This window comes from Agelaius phoeniceus, chromosome 9 (assembly GCF_051311805.1).
Source record: "Agelaius phoeniceus isolate bAgePho1 chromosome 9, bAgePho1.hap1, whole genome shotgun sequence".
NCBI classification, from domain to species: domain Eukaryota; kingdom Metazoa; phylum Chordata; class Aves; order Passeriformes; family Icteridae; genus Agelaius; species Agelaius phoeniceus.
In genome coordinates, this window is record NC_135273.1 from 4,346,698 (window position 1) to 4,363,905 (window position 17,208).

Here is a 17,208-nt window from a genome sequence, read left to right on the forward strand (position 1 = left end):
TTCTCTTTAGTCCCCCCTGAGCCTTACAGGCTGAGCCATCCCCCCCATGCCCTGCAGTGCCTTCTGTGGTGATCACAAAACAAAGATACAACCACGTGTGCTGCCCCTGAGGATTTATTTAAAATTGTAATGTAATAAATAAAAGCAATGCCATATTATACTTGAGGTCTAAATGACAGGAATATTTAATGAGAACAGTTTGAGATCCTGAGGGATCAAGGAAGAGGACACTTTTTTGGAAGACACAGATTTTTTGCCAGCAATCTCTTTTGGGTTCTTTTGTCCAGCTCTTCAGTGATGTGGCCATCTGAGGGGTTGGAAATACTTTCTCAGGGAGGCATTGCTGCAATTTATTCACTCTTTTTCCCAGTCTGCACTCTGAAATTTGCATGAGCACAGCCAGGGTGTGCTGCAGTCCCCAAGGTGCGGTGGATGCACACCCACAGCTCTGTTCTGGGCTAAATCTAAATCTAAAAATCTCTCTGAGCTGCAGCTGGTGGAGACTTTCCCTGGATTTCCTGCATCCCTCTCCTACAGAGACATTTGATGGAGCCTATTTGGAAATCTATATCCCTCCATACATCCTCTTTGAAATCAGTGCTGGTTTCTAACTGTGTCATGACAAAAGTTAATCTGTTGTTTTGTGGGGGAAGTAATTTCTAGGAAAAAAGGCCAAGCTGCCACACCCAGTATAACCCTGAACCACTGTGGAGCTGTAGAGGTATTCCCAATATCCCACATTTTCTGTAACAGAGATGGATGGGTTCTTTCAGACCCAGGACATGACCTACAGAGTTCCTGGTGTCCCCAGGTGAGGTTACTTTTATAAATTACCTGAAATGGAAGCTGACCAGGCTGGTGGGGTGTGAGAGGTGGGCTCTGGGTGATGGCACTCCAGGACTGCAGCCACAGTTCCAATTGGACTGCTACCACCAGGGTGTCAGGTTCTGTTCTGACTCTGTCAGTGCTGTTTTAGTTTACTGCATTGTTTATTTTATCTTTGTATTTTCTTCCTTAGCAAAGAACTGTTATTCCTGCTGCCATATTTTTGCCTGAGAGCCCCTTAATTTAAAATTTATAACAATTTGGAGGGAGGGGGTTTACATTCTCCATTTCAGGGGAGGCTCCTGCCTTCCTTAGACACCTGGCTTCCCCAACCAAGACACAGGTGGGACTGTCCCCAAACCTGGCTCTGCAGACCCTAAGTTCCTGGCAGTGTCCTGAGGACAGGAGAGCCCAGGAGGTAAAGTGCAGCTGTCCCATCTTTGACTGATGTCTGTGAACAGCAGAATTCATTTCTCTGTGGCCTGAGAGGGAGGCAGCAGTGCCAGAGTCCTGTTCTCTGGCACTCCCCCAGGTTCACTCCTGTGCATGTTGAACTTCAGGGTCTGGTTTGTAAAAGGTGAGGTAGAGGAGGCACAAACACAGCCAGCAGCAAGGAGCAAAACTCTGGGGTGTCACCAATCTGTCCTGAGAGCCCCTGGGCACCCAGGGGCCAGGAGGGACCTGCTTCCCAAAGGCATTTTGGCTGCACAAGGAGAGCACTGGAGCACTGAAATCCTTTCATTTGTATTTCAGGCCAGTTTTCTGTCAGAATTGGTTGAGGGCTCCCAAAAAACATCTCAGACAACTGGTCTAGGTGGGACTGGGGGTCGTCGAGGTCCTGAGGAAGCTGCAGGAGGCGGGGTTTGGACTGGCTGCCTGAAGTGTGGGAAACACATTGGGTTTAGTATTTCATGACTTGAGACACCTGACATTTCCAAACTGGTTCTTCACCATTTTTAAGCAGTTTCTATAATTTCCACCCAATTCTCTCTGCCCCTTCCTCTCCCTTGCAGCATTTACCTGTGTTTATGCCAACATTGTTCCTTCAAGCCTTTAATCAACCTATGCTTGATGCTGCATGACAACTCTATTAATTAAATATTAATTAATATATTAATTAATCTGATTAATTTAAATTTAATTTATCTATTAATTAAATCTAATCTAATCTTAAATCTATTTCATAATGTTGCATAAGCAGGACACAGGACATCAATAATTTCACTTACAGCAACATAAACATAGGGAAGATGAAGTGAAGAAGGTTTTAAACTACAAACCTTGTACCAGGAAAATGCAATATGGTAAAAATATTGTGACTTGATGCAGCAGGCTGGAAAAAACATTGCAGAAAATCAGTTTAGCAGAAAACACAAAGTGTAGGTAATTCTTCAGTATTGAGCTAATGTCATTTTAGAACTGGCTCTCATTTGCTGGGGCTTTCTTCATATTCTCTTGCAACATTTTGTTTTGATAATTTTTATTCAGTTTTATCAGAACTAGACCCACAGCCTGGCTAAGCAGCAACCCCAGTGTTTGACCTAAGAAATAACAGAGGTGGTTTCAAGGTATCAGAAAGTCACAAAATCCTGATTAGCTGTGTTGGAGAAAAGGCACTGTGCAGTCTGGATTACCCAACATGAAATAATCCAAGTCTCCATCAATTTTACCTGATTATTTCCTGTTTCATGACTTGCTCTGTTGCCTTGCTTTGGTTCCTGCCCATTGCTATCCCTGAAACAGAAACCACATCATCAGGAATCCTTCAGGGATGCAGCATTTTCCAAGGACACAGCTACAGCTCAGAGCTCTGGGTTCTGCTTTGAGTCCATCCTGTTCTGGACTTGACAGGCAATTTCAATATGCTCTGCTCCTGCATCCATCCAATTCAATTATCAACAAAAATTAGGAAAGTGCCATGGATTTGGGAAAAACTGCTTGAGATCAGACAAGTGGAGTGCCTGGATTGCACTTCCAAGGAGCAGGGGATGGGCTGGTAAATTCCCCACTGCTGCTATTAGCAGGGCAGGCTTGTCCTTTAGGAGGAGTGGAATATTTTGTGTAGGTGAAGCCTTGCTGCACTGACCTGGGGCACACTCTCATGCTGGATTACCACCTGTGAGAAGGGAAATACCTGTGCTGTCCTCTGCTTTTCCTGCAAAGTTTTCTCCTTATTGCATCACGTTTAAATACTGCTACTGCAAGGAGGATGGCTACGGGCAGCACCAGGAGGAAGAAAATCAGCAGCCCATCCCGAAGTGATGTATCTAGGGGAAAAGAATTGAAATGATAGAATTTTAAATCCTTTAAAAGCTATTTAAACCTTTTTTTTTGGTTTAAACAGTACAATCTTCAAATTGTTGCAGAATAGAATTAACAACTTCACTGAAATTTATAACATGTTGCAATCAGAAAAGTAGGATTTGGCCTTGTGGTATTACAAGTTCTCTCTGCCTTACCCACTCTATGTATATGCAACGTTTTTCCTTTTCCATAAAATGTATTCAATAATTCTGAAGCAGACAAATTCATTTTGTATTTGCTTACCACAAGTGCTCTGCATGTTTGCTTTGCCTTCCTAAACTTTTAATAAATACAAAACAATTTTTCCCTTTCCCAAAGTACAAATTTAGTAAAATTCAATAAAGTTCTGCAGAAAGTAAGACAGATTTTCCTCAGAAAACTATGGATTATGAAGTTTGCTTTTAGACAAAGAGATGGAAGGCATTTTGTGTGTAAAGGCCAGCAAAAGCTACTTCATTATCAAATAATAATGTTTGTTCTTCAAGTCAGTCCATGATTTGGATCTCATGCAATAGAAAAAAAAAAGTATGCTATTAGTAGATTATTTATTTGTTATTAGTAGATTATTTTTACGTTATTAGTAGATTATTTTTACGTTATTAGTAGATTATTTTTATGTTATTAGTAGATTATTTTCTCAGCCCTGGGGCAGAATGAGGGCCAGTTTCAGTGTCCTACCTCTGTGAGCTGGGCCACTGTCAATGCTGCCACCGTAGCCAGACTGGTTACAGAAAGGAGGGGCCCATCCCGGATTGCAGTGGCAGTTCCCGTTGTTGTTACACACCTACAGCTCAAACAAGAGGGACTCGTGAGTCAGGCAGGGACAGCCCCCAGAGCTGTCACACCCCTACAGCCCAAACACAGGGATTAGTCAAACAACACCTCATTAGTCAAACAACGCCTCCCTAAGAGTGTCCACTCAAAACTTTGGCATGGATTTGGAGTTCCATGCATGGAATTGCATGTGGAAATAAAAAATACTGCATAGTATTGCATGGAAATACATGAACTATTAACTGGGAATAAGCTCTGCCCCTCCATAACAGCCCAAACCACTGTGGGATTCTGATACCCCCGTGGTAATTGTCTCTAAGTTAACATTTGTGTTATCTGCCTGCAATTAATCACAGTCCAGAAACCTCAGTTTTACAACCTCTGGACTCCATTTTGATTTTTCACAGAGACATATACAAATCAGGAATTACCAGACTGTTATCCTCAAAGGAATATTTTCCTTTTGCAATTCACCAGCTCAGTAATATTAAAAAAAAAAAAATCCCTTGGGAAATTCAGACAAAATGCCTCTCAATGTTAGTCCTAAGGGGTTTGCAGCGTTCTGGCAAATTACAGGTAAAAAAAGTGGATTTAACTTTTAATACAGATCAGGAAAAAGCAAAGCCACCTGCTTGGTTATTGCTTAAAAGCAGGGAATTTGCACAGTCTAGAAACAGGACACAAAGCACCATCTACTCACCCCATTATTATTACACTTCTGCTTTACATCACAGCTGTAGCCCAGAAATCTTGCATCAAGACATTCACAACCTAAACAGGCCTGCAACAAATAATTAGTGTCTTGCAAACACAAAACTTTAAAAACCCCATACTTTTATAAATATACTGTCTGCAGCTTTCACTTACATGTTAAGAAAAAGGACTGATACAACATTCGGTATTTCAGAATTCTATAACTTTATTTAGTCTCAGGTTTGCTTAACTCTGTGAATGCAGTAATGGAGTATTTGATAGAGTAATTTGAATGAGTGATAATGTAGCACCCCAGTTTTTTGAAGAGCTAATTAATTGCTTGCATGTATTAATCCCAAAAGATTTTTATTGTGTTATGGCATATGAACAAGAGAGCCGGGGAACGTTTTTGGAAGTTCAGAACCTTCCACCTGGAATATATTCTGTCAGGCTGCCATGGTTCCTCTTACCTTGTTCTCTCCACAGGCTGTGCCATCATGAACTTGGGCAGGATCAGGGATATCTGATCCTAGGTCAAAGTCAGAGGACCAGCACAAAACCCCGGACGCGTTATTGACAACGCTCCAGGCTGGGAGGTTCTGGAGACTGACAGAGGTGCACTGCAGCTTCCCACACAGACTGTGCCTGTTTGGAATGAAGGATACTCTGAGACAAGGTGGACAGGTAAAAATCAGGATCAGGGTAATCCATTCCAACTTTTTAGCTTGTATTAAAATCAGGATCAGTGTAATCCATTCCAACTTTTTAGCTTGTATTAAAATCAGGATCATTGTAATCCATTCCAACTTTTTAGCTTGTATTAAAATCAGGATCAGTGTGATCCATTCCAACTTTTTAGCTTGTATTAAAATCAGGGTCAGGGTAATCCATTCCAACTTTTTAGCTTGTATTAAAATCAGGATCAGTGCAAATCCATTCCAACTTTTTAGCTTGTATTAAAATCAGGATCAGTGCAAATCCATTCCAACTTTTTAGCTTGTATTAAAATCAGGATCATTGTAATCCATTCCAACTTTTTAGTTTGCATTAAAATCAGGATCACTGCAAATCCATTCCAACTTTTTAGCTTGTATTAAAATCAGGATCAGCGTAATCCATTCCAACTTTTTAGCTGGTATTAAAATCAGGATCAGTGTAATCCATTCCAACTTTTTAGCTGGTATTAAAATCAGGATCAGGGTAATCCATTCCAACTTTTTAGCTTGTATTAAAATCAGGATCAGTGTAATCCATTCCAACTTTTTCGTTTGCATTAAAATCAGGATCAGCGCAAATCCATTCCAACTTTTTAGCTTGCATTTTAAAAAATTTTCTTTTAAATCTCTCACTTTAAGGCTTTGTAACAAATATATTTTTTTTACATTGAGGATTCTAAGGTTAGCTTTTATTTTTATTGACTTACTGGACAGGGCATTTCTTGTACACTCCACCTTTCATCCCACAGTTTCCAAACCTATCTCCTTTAATATTTGCTTTTTCAAAGCATATATCAGGTGCTTTCCGTGCCCCTGTACAAAAAAATTAGTCAATCTCAGTAAGGTGTCTGAAAAATACCAGGAAGAAAAATTGGAAATGTCTATCAGGAACCCACAAATGGGTTTACAGCAAATGCCAACCCTACCTTTGCCATAGATAGATTCACACTGTGAATCAAAGCTCTGGCACACTCCATAGTAGCAATAAGCCTTGCTGTTGCTGCATGGGTGACCATTCATGATGTAAACATCATCTGGGCAGTAGGCAGTGCTTCCATTGCAGTACTCAGGGAGATCACAGACATCTTGTTTTGCTCTGCACTCTGCTCCTGCCACTTTAAACTAGGACCAGAGAGGGAGAACACTTTCAGTGTTGCAACAGAGGAAGTTCTAGAGTGAAACAAAAACAACTGGGAACATTTATAAGCAAAATTCTCTTCTTACATGCTCTCTTACTGGTGAATGTAATTTGAAAATATGTCAAGAGGACTAGGAGAACATAAAAAAATGCCAGTGAACAGTGACAATTTAGTTTAATAAAGCATTGCCCACCTTGCAGTTTTTGCAGCACAGTCCTTGAGCACACTGTGAGCCAGGTGTGAGTTTGCAGGTGGCAGCATCACAGCAGGGGTTGGAGCATTCCTGAGAACATTGAAAGGGAATAGTGTTTTATTTATACACCCAGGAAAGCACTCACCAGTCCATGTGGATGGACAAGCCAAAGTTTAAATAACTGTGTCAGATTCTCACATTCTCCTGCTGTAAAAAGAACCAGCAGACACTGCTGCTGCTGTGTTTTATCTGTACAAGTCAGCAGAAAAGCACCTGTTTGGATGGGTTGTGGCACAGGGATGCCAATGGAACCAGGGCTTGCTGGCAGCCTTTTGGTTTATTGCTGCCTTTTTTGAGACACTTTTACCCTGGGAAGAATGAGCCAATACCTCCCATTCTTGGAGGGACATTTTGACAACGCAAATGTGACTCTTAAAAGTCATTTTGTGCAGGCAAAGTTGAAGGGTTGCAGTTAACAAAGATGTACATGTTCTATAGATAAACAGTCTCTGTCCTGGAACAGAAATATCCATAATACTAAAACCAGCACAAAACCCAGTGGTGTCCCACAGCCAAGAATTTCACTTCTTTCTCAGCAGTGCCTCAATATTCTGTGGAGTCCAACAGCCCTTAACTGAGTCCACATCAAAATTAAAGCATGATTTTAAACTTTTACAAATATTTATTTCTATATTGCTTGCAAAAATGCAAAATTACAAAGAAAACTCCTCAGATAATAATGCAATTAGGCCAGTATTATATAGAACAATATGATGTAATAAATATAATATAATATAATATAATATAATATAATATAATATAATATAATATAATATAATATAATATAATATAATATAATGTAATTAATATAATATAATATAATATAATATAATATAATATAATATAATACAATACAAGTATCCATCTCAATTTGATGCATTACCTGTGGTTTGCCACAGTCACATTCTTCATTTTTATCGACCACATTATTACCACAGACAGGTTCTTTGTACACATTACTTGTTTTGGGAGGATTTCTAAGGCAGTTTCCTCCTCCACTTAGAATAAAGGCCTCAAAATCATCAGCACTACAGGTGCTGAAATTCCTGGATCCACTGGAAAGGATAATATTGTATTATTATAAATATTTTGCTTACAGGAGAACATACAACTCAAGCTCTTAAAATATTGTTGTTCCATAATAAATATTGTATTTAATAATGCTAGGAGATCATAAACCAGTTAAATTTTATTTTGCTTTGCATTAAAGTGCAGTACCAAAAGTTTAAAATACTATTATAATATGAATGCTTTTAGAGGCCAGAGACCATCAGATTATCTATTCTGGTGTCCTGTATGAAACAGGCCTTAGAAATTCTATACTGAGTCTAAAAATGTTTGATTAAAAAATATTCTCAGGAAAACATTCATCTTAACTTGGAGTCCCTAAGAACTGAGGAATGCTCCTTCCTAGAGTAGTTTTGTCCAGTGTTCAGTTACCCTGATTATTAATACAACTTGGGATAAATAAAATATTATGATCTTTTTCTCTTAAGGGGAAGCCAAAGAATAAATGAACTGAAGGAAACATAAGCCAAGAAGGTTTTTTTAAAATTAACTGTTAAATAATTTGTTGCATATTTGCACAAACCCATGAGTACATGGAAAGCATTCTCAACAGGGTGAAAAAAACTCCAGCAACACACTATTATTAAAAAAATAATTAAGTCCAAATATATTCTTAGGAATGTTACAAATAAAGAATGATTGGGTCAGAAAACAGATTAAATTTCATATAAATTAAAATTATGTCAAATACTAAGTCAGTGACTCCACCTCTGTGATCAAATTTTTCAAACAACTCCCCATCCACTAATTCAAACAATTCTTCCAGATTCACAGGAGCTTCACAGCTTGTAAGACATAGTCACTGCAAACAAAATAAATTATTAAAATGAGATAAGTGAAAATCTTACTTATCTGTGCTGTGCATGATATAGTTTGCAGGACACCTCTTGTCATCATGCTTCATTCCCAGATTGTGCCCCAGCTCATGTGCCACTACTGTGGCGTGCCGTAACATTTTGTCATGATTCAGCTAATAAAGAGAATCGAGTTTAAAAGAGTGAAACTATGGAAAATACTGTTTGTACCCAGTGATTTACTCCCACCACAAAGCTCTCAGGGACTGTGAAGGCAGAATACCAAATTGTATTGTAAGGTGAAAGCAGCAAGGACTGAAAATTTGTCACTTTATTTTCAGGTAGGGCCAGATTCTGCCACTCCTTCCCTGAGGATCACATTCTGGATAATAAGTTGGCAGATGGTCTGGATCAATATTGAAGGTTTTATTCTGTGTGATTCTGTTCTATTTTAATACTGTTAGGCATTGATTTCAAAGAGCCTTCAACAACAAATGTACTGGTAAAGAACAGAGTCTGCCTCTGAGATTGTCCACAATGTTGTGGCATCCATACTTTAGGACAGGAACCTCTGCAGTTACTGGTTCTGCCCCAAGGGTGGAGAAAAAAATTAGTTTTGTACTAATTTTAATTTTTTTTTTTGCCTGTTTACAGTGCTATTGTGAGGAATTCCAGACACTTGAGACTACAGTGTTCACTTTCTATTTAAAGATTATTTTGTAGTTGCATTCCAATCCCAATCTCTGTGGTTATAAACTTCAATGGTATAAGGATGAGCTTATGCAATATTGAATTTGATGAATCACACAAGATGGCCAAAAGAATTTGTTGAAGATTCAATGAGCCAAATGGGCTGGAATTTGACAAAGAAATTGGGAAGTACTTTAAAAAAAATGGTGTAAAATATGCACAAGTCTTTACTTAAGAAACTCCATGAAAGAAATCAACCAACTCCACGACCAGGGTGATTTGATCAAGTAGGTCAAGGCCCAGATTCTTCCACACCCAAATGATGATGTACTCACAGTGCTGATTGACCCTCCCTGGACATGTGAGCACACAGTGCCCACAAAAGCCATTCCAATGGATCCACTGAAAGAGCTTCTCCCTCTGCAACAAGAGCAGTTTGGAGGTGGTGTTAGAGGTGGGTTCAAAGTTCATGATTTCTACTAAAAGACACTGATAAGTTGGAAATATTGCAAGGCAAAATTTGCTCTTCCTGAAGTCAAGAAGGAATTTAGCACCACAGCAGGGTTTTATTCTAATTAATAATGAATATCTGAATAAGAACTTGAAAATAATGATCAATCACTTAAGTCTTCTGTGTCAGTGCACTCAACTACAGAAAGGCTAAGGAGGGAAGGGACCTCTGGAGGTCACCCTGACCCTGGAGCTGATTAACTCTTAAGAATCCGTTATACTTTCTTGTCATTTTTCCAGGTTAAACCATTTTGGAAGTGCAGAGAATTTTACTCCAAGTATATTTTAATGAATGTACAAGCCCCAAATCATATAGATTAGCATGGCTGGTTTTGCCACTGAATGCAAACTTACATTATGAGGTGAGCAACGTCATTCCTTGAGCGCTTCAGAAGATCTTTCTGTCTCCAAGAAACAAATCTACTCAGCACGTCCCCAGCTGAACCATCCATCACAGATATGTGGTTGGCATCTGTCCAAATCTCTAATCCAACCAAAACAATCTGGATGTTTAATGCACTATACATCTGAAATAAAAATTATAATTAATGTCCCTCAGCTGTTCTGATGGAATTCTGAAAGATGACTTCATTACTGCTGAGTAAACAATAAGCTGAACATAGTGACCAAGACATAACTTCAGTTTCTTTGAAACTCAATATATGATAATTGTAATTATAAGTGAAATATAAATTATTCATAAATTGCAAACTGAATAAAAATATTTAGAATGTAAAATGAAGTATAACTGAAAACACTCTATTTTATGAAAGTACCTAAAGAAAGCTGCTCTTCTGAACACTATCATAAAATAGAAACTACTGAATCCAGGAAACCTTTCTGACCTACCCCATCAACATAATTAATCAGCTCCACTGTTTCCTTTTGCACTGCAGCAGGATCAGAATTCTTCAGCAAAAACTGTAAAATACCACAGCAATGTCAGAGGAGAAAAATTAGCAAAAGAATAAAATGTATTTAGTGCTGGATGATATAATTACCCTGTGGTGATCCACAACCACATATAACTCTACATAGCTTTTCTGGGGCAGGACAGCTCGCTTCTCCTGCAAATGAGAAAGCACAGCAAATTAACATAATGAGTTTGCAATGTTGCATTTTGTAATGTGGCCTCAATTTGTGTCAGATTACCCCACAAACATCTCTGTGTCAGTAATTCACAGCAGGTCAGACACTGGGATGCATGAGCTGAATGGCAGCTTGTGCATTTCATGTCCTGCCCACAGCTGTCCTGGCCAGACTCTGCTGGGTGAGATCCCCACTGTGCTGATCTTCTGCTCCAGGATTTCCTTGTGGGAACTCAGCACATTGTTCCCGATGTCCAGAGATGCCAGGAGAACCCTTGGGGGTCTCGGAAATCCTGGAATGTTGCCAAGAGTGCTTGGTGGCTTGATTTTGATCCATCCACAGAAGTGACAGCAGTTTGAGGACATGAGAATCACTTTAGAGTGAAGGGTGTAAAAGGGACACATTTAGAGGGTGAAATATAAACTTTAAGGTTTTTGGTACAGGGGGGTTATGGAGACAAGATGGAGGGATCAGGGCGTGTCTCGTCCTTCTTCTTTCTTCTTCTTGTCCTCCATCTCCTGTGGTGATGTTGGCACTTGGGGATTGGTTTATGGTGAAGGTGCACTTGCCAACATGGGTGAAAAGTATTGGAAAATAAAAGTAAATATCATGTACGTAGATTTTAGTATAAAAAGACATGACCGCCCCGTGGGTGGTCAGAGTGCCCTTGGCTGCCTTGCAGATCAGACCTCTGTTGGGCAGACAGAAAATTTTGTAGATAAGAAACAATAAACAATCTGAAGATTGAAAAGCTGAAGAGTCCAGACTCGTCCTTTGAAACGCGTCCACCCAAGAACCACCCTGCCTGTGTCGGGGCAGAGACAGACAGACAGACCCGACATTTCCTCAGCAGGGCTCCCACCAGGTTGGTGTCCATGGAAATGAAGGCACAAGGAAATGTCCTGCCAGGTCAATCCCACCAGCAAGAGCCCTGGAGATGCCTTGGACTGCAGCTCAAGGGAGAAACAGAAATATATTTACCCTGAGGAGCCTGTCCCTGCTGGAGGTCCTGTTTGATGAAAATGTGTATTTCACAGGCTGCTTCACAACCATCTCATGCTCCAGGCTGCCATTCAGCACCCCACAGTGGAAGGGGATACCCTGCTCATCTTCCAATTCATAAAGCACATGTTCAAATGTGCTGGATGTGTTGAGGGGCTCCATTCCGTACCATTTGCCTCCAATGTAGAGAATCCCCCTAACAATCATAATAGAATGAAACATTATTTCATAGTTTTTCCCTTGTGGTTATGACTAGATGAATGAATAACAGCTGGATACTTAGACACTATGCTGAAAGAAATTATTATTTGAAATTATATTAATATGGGGGTAAGTTCAAATGCCCCAAAAAAGACAAAACAGAACTTATTTAAAATACTCAACAAGTGTGATCTTCTTGAATCAGTTAGAAAAGGAAGAAAAAAAAAGATAATGAAGCCAATAGTAAACGTTACTATTGTTAGTAAAATGTTAGTAAATGAGTCTGGATTGTGGGTACAGAGCTGATGCAAAGGGTCCCTTTCAGCCCTTATCTCTATTCATTTAAAGAACTGCTACGATATGTCCTGATTTATTGTGAGTGACATCTCTCTGTGAAACTTCACCTGAAAGTTACATGGGTGAATTTTATCCCCTTTGTGATTTTATTGTATTTGAAACACAAAAACCAGTTCAAATTTGGCCCAAATTTTTTCATGGAAATGGTTTGTCTTTTGAAAGGTGCCCATTCATCAGACAAAGTTGTTTGCAGGGGTGTTTTAAGTTCAAAAAAAGCTTCTTCAAGGTAAGGTTTTTTTTCTACAAAGTTATCTCTGGTCACAACATTCACATCAAGTACTGGAAGCCTCAGGTCATGGCCAGTTTCTCCCTAAATTTATTACAATTTCTCTCATATTATCTTTTTTTTCTGTGAAGGAATTTTGGAAAAGAGGAAAATAGTGGGAATTGAGGGAAACCATAAAACCTATAATGAGTTTCAGCTTCATCAACAGGTGAAATATTAAAAAAAAATAGGAAGAGGAAATACCTAAGGCCATCACATGTGCTAAGAGCAAGTGTGGAGTCAGCAATTCCTTCAACAGTGCCATGATAATAACAGTGTGTCTGAAATGCAACAAACCCACATAATTAGTGACACAACAAGGTGGCTGCCTTCGACTGCAAACTTATTTTCTAACTAACCATAGTATTTGCATGACATCAGGGCTGGCTGTTAGAAATTTACAGAGCTCCCTACTTGGAAAGTAATCCTGATCTTCTTGGAGGAGATTATCCCTTGACATGAGTATCTAAAGTAGCCTTTGGTCCCTTGGTTCTAGAACACAGCCAACTTTTTAGTTTAACCCATCAACATCTTCTATATTTTTTATAAATTTTTAATAGAATTTTTATAAAATTATAAAATATTTTTATATTTTTAATCTACATTGCTCATCTTGCTTAAGAATTGCTCTGAGAAGATCTTCCATGCACAAACCACCCAATTAAGTCTCACTAAACTCACGTGCAGTTTAAGATGAAATTAAATTTAGAAGTATTTATAAGGTTTGTTTGATACAGGATTGAAAAACTCCAGAGCTTTGATGCTGCCATTGTACTTTAAATTGCATATTATGCAAAGGTGGCTCAAATTCAGACTTGGCATAATCTCCTGGCAAATTCTTTCACACCTTGGGGAACAGGGGTGCTGCACCCCACAAACAGCCCCATCCCTCATGGACCTCATCTTTAGATCACTGGTAGCTGTTAAACAGAAATGCTCCACTCTGAAAACTCACAAAAGTCTCATTCCCAGCAAATCTATTTTTTCTTGGCTCCCCTGGTTTTTCAGAAAAAATTCTGCCACAAAGGGGAAGTTTTATTATGTACAATACCTCATTTTTGGATGGTGTTGCCTGCAGTTTCCCATTTTCCCCATATGTGTACAGCTTAAAGTCGTCACTGAGAAGTTTTCTGGAAACAAAAATAAACTACAGCTCTTTTAATGGTCTAGAAACAAGAAATAAATCAAGAGTCCTGGTAAGTGCTACATTCTGTTAGCAGCAGACTCAATGCTAAATTATTATTAAAATCCAAGCACATGAAACAAAATACTTTAAAACATGCTGGAATTTTTGGAAAATAAGTTATTTTGAAACTTATTTGTTTTAACTAAAATATCCATAGAAAGGAATCTAAGCAAACACAGTTGCATAAGTACCTGGTCTATTACAGGCTCAGGAATGAGGAATAAGAGAAACAGAAACATTTCTTAAAATACAACAGAGCTAAAACCCCTCTGACTAATAAAAAACGAATATTTAACTGAATTCTAATTTTTCTTAAGGATTTCCTGAAATCTTCTGTCTTGCACTGCTAATAAAAAAATAATCAAAATTAATTTCTTCAAATCTAGAAAAACTTTTATTCCCTTCTATTTACAAGATATTACCATAACAGAGACACTATATTTAACAGTATTTAACAGAGCTGTTTTGTAGTTGCTACAATCTGACATTTAAGTGGTTTCTTCTGAATTTTTTCAGTATAAAAATTCTTCTCTGTATGCAACTAACCCCGAAACAAGGCAATTCCTTAGAACACTCTATCACATACTTATTTTTCTTCAGCTTTAGGAGGTATGTTCCATTTCTGGTTTTAACTGAGTAAGAAAGATTGTCATCTGAATGCTCCTGAAAACAAAAGAAAATATATCATTTAATTAGGTGATTTAATTTGCTTGACAAGAGAAGCCCAACTCCTGTCTAAGTTTTAAGTAAAACACCACAAGATTCCTAACTCTCAGGCTTCCATATTTCAAACGCTCAGCAGCAAAGTGAACATTCTCCCCTATGTAAAGTGTAAATTCTATGAATCTATATTTTCATTTAGAGGGGAGGGCACAGTCCATGAATGCACTCTTTGCTCAGTACCACATCGTGCTTTGTGACACTCCTTATGTAAATCAGATAAACGAGTCCCAGTCTTTTATCCCCTAATTGGTTTGCATAAAGGTGACTAATGGTGTTTCATTAACAGTTACTTCAGTAAATGAACTCAGTATCTGGCACAAAGGTAAGTTACCTCAGAACTGAAGAATTAAGGCTCAGGTTTCTCTTTTAACTCATCTCTAAACCTGTGCCACCCTGTGGGACCATTTTTATCCTTTGGGTGCCACATGGCTGAAATCCTCTGGTTCTTATCCAAAGACCAGAACACGGACAGCATGGATGTTAGCTCAAGTTCAACATCTAATCTGACTCAGGAGAAATAAAAATATTCTTCATGTCCCTTCTCACTTCTGTTTTACAAGGTCATTAACAGGATTAGAAGTTTGGAAGGCACTCAGAGTACAATCACAGGCCTTTGTGGGAACAAATTTACTTAAAACCAGCTGAAAACACTAAGAATCAGAAGAGTGAGTGTGGGGAACATTTCATTACAAACATCTCTATATACCATCCACTGTGTGTGTGTGTGTGTAATGAAGGACAGTGTTTTGAAAAACAGCAACAATCAGAAAAAAAGAAAATATCAGAATAACAAACCTCATGAGAAAATGGGGGATGTTTCTGTCTGCCTGTCAGACTTCGTGGAATGATTATTTCTAATGTAGAAAGTCTGGGTGTGTGTTCAGAGGATACACCTGAAAATAAAGTTTGAAATTGGTAAAGAATCAGAAAGGATGAGGCATTATGTGGCCCTTGCACAGTGGTGATAGCCAAAACCTACTCTGATCCAGCCAGAAATGGAGAAAGAGTGAAGAGTTCAGGAATGATCAAAATGACTTTGAAAAAAGTTACTTCAGATTAAAGCTGGGGTCTTCTGGAGCACATAAAGAAAAACTATCACAGCGTTTTAACAAAATCTTAATTCTCTCATATTCTGGATTATTAACTTTGTGACTTCATCATTTTTTCTTCCATGACTAACCCAACTTTTAACCTGATGTACCATAGGAAATTGGTGCAGCTGGCCTTCTCCTTTTTCCATTGTCCTGAATAAGGAATACTTTTAGTTGTCCTCTGGATACAATTTGTCCCCCTCCCTTCCCTTCCCTTCCCTTCCTTAGAAAACATGGCTCACCACACTGCCTCCTGCCATTGCCTAATCTTGCATTTTGTTTGTTCTAGCAACAGTCAGATCTTTGCAAAAGGTTTGTAGCCTTTTACATGATATCAGAATTATCTCCAGAACAACATGCTAATGCAGGAAGCTAAAGATAAGAAGGCTGCCAAGTATCTGGTTTCAGGTAAGTGGCTTTATAAAGACAAAACCAATCTCCAGTGACTTTAAAAAATTGTGTGAAGTTGAATTAATCTTTCTTTTTCTTGTCTGCTCATCAACTGGTTTGATCAACAGAGACACAACCATTGCTTTTAAACAGAATCAACAATAATATGAGTTTTAACAATGGAAGTGGTTTCTTCCTTATTAAATTGTTCTTTTATAAGGAAACAAAGAGATTTCTTCACATTTACAATCACCCTCAGCTTCCCCATTCCTGTGAAAGGAATTCATAATTGCAAAAAAGTCACACAACCAGCCATTCAAAGTGAGGAGGTTTCTCCAGTGTAATGATGATCTCTACCTGTTAGATAGCATCAGGATTTTTAAAAGCCAGGTGCAGGTAGCATATGTTTAACAAATACAGGCTGCAATTGCAATCAAAATGTGGAAGCTGATATTAGTAAACTGGTCTGAAAAGAATATCAGCACTTCATGTTGTGATTTTGCTCTTAATCTTCAATAATTTTATTACCTAAATCACAAAATCCATTCTGTTTCATGATTCAAGTGTATGTTGAACTAACCACGGAGATGGTTTTTTAACAATTCAAATTTTGACAGCTGAAAGCAGGAAACTGTCTTTGATGCACGTCATAAAAATACCACTTTCTAAGACACATTCCAGGTGTTACACTTAAATCTAAAATGTGAAGCCAAATCATAAATTGAGATGAATTAATGAAATATTTCAATGAAATTGGAGGAATTTCCCTCACATCAGCAAAGAAGAAATGTTTTTCTACCGTCCCTACTATTGGTGAGAGTGACAGCAACTGCAGTTGTCACAACCAGAAAATGATGGATTTACATACCTACGATATCCAGGAGGAAAAAAACCCACAAAGAGCTCAACTATAAAAAGTTTCAATCTGTAATCTTTTCCAAGATTCTCTCAATGAGCAGGGCTGCACAGGGAGAGCTGTGGCTCAGTGTCAAAGGTGTGCATCATTCCAATCAGTGTCCAAGCAGACTTGGAGAAAACTTTCTGAATACATAAAAAAAGAAAGCTTACCTTTTATCCAAAAAGGGTTTCCAGTAAAAATTAGTCCAAAAGTGAACAAAAAGAAGCTGTGCATTAACAT

The 17,208-nt window shown here is 38.5% G+C and overlaps 1 protein-coding gene across 1 annotated transcript; it reads right to left on the bottom strand.

The window, feature by feature from the left end:
* Positions 1-1,622: 1,622 nt before the first annotated feature.
* Positions 1,623-17,208, bottom strand: LOC129123238 (disintegrin and metalloproteinase domain-containing protein 9-like). Its single transcript, XM_054637516.2, has 22 exons — positions 17,139-17,208; positions 15,385-15,482; positions 14,453-14,529; positions 13,732-13,810; positions 12,885-12,961; positions 11,837-12,053; positions 10,768-10,833; positions 10,616-10,687; positions 10,121-10,293; positions 9,592-9,676; positions 8,621-8,742; positions 7,588-7,759; positions 6,645-6,734; positions 6,239-6,434; positions 6,020-6,125; positions 5,067-5,241; positions 4,604-4,684; positions 3,808-3,913; positions 2,960-3,092; positions 2,496-2,559; positions 2,106-2,158; positions 1,623-1,701 (listed from the first exon to the last, which is right to left on the bottom strand). The coding sequence occupies exons 1-22, from the start codon at positions 17,206-17,208 to the stop codon at positions 1,623-1,625; spliced, it is 2,391 nt and encodes a 796-aa protein (XP_054493491.2).

Bases quoted from the DNA above. Each gene is read 5' to 3' on its own strand.
- LOC129123238 (XM_054637516.2), bottom strand. From the start codon at position 17,208: ATGTTAATGCACAGCTTCTTTTTGTTCACTTTTGGACTAATTTTTACT. The intron at 13,811-14,452 runs GTATGTGATAGA...TTTTGTTTCCAG, and splicing joins CTAAAGCTGAAGAAAAATAA to AAAACTTCTCAGTGACGACT. The intron at 1,702-2,105 runs GTTTGTAGTTTA...CCCACACTTCAG, and splicing joins TTGCATTTTCCTGGTACAAG to GCAGCCAGTCCAAACCCCGC.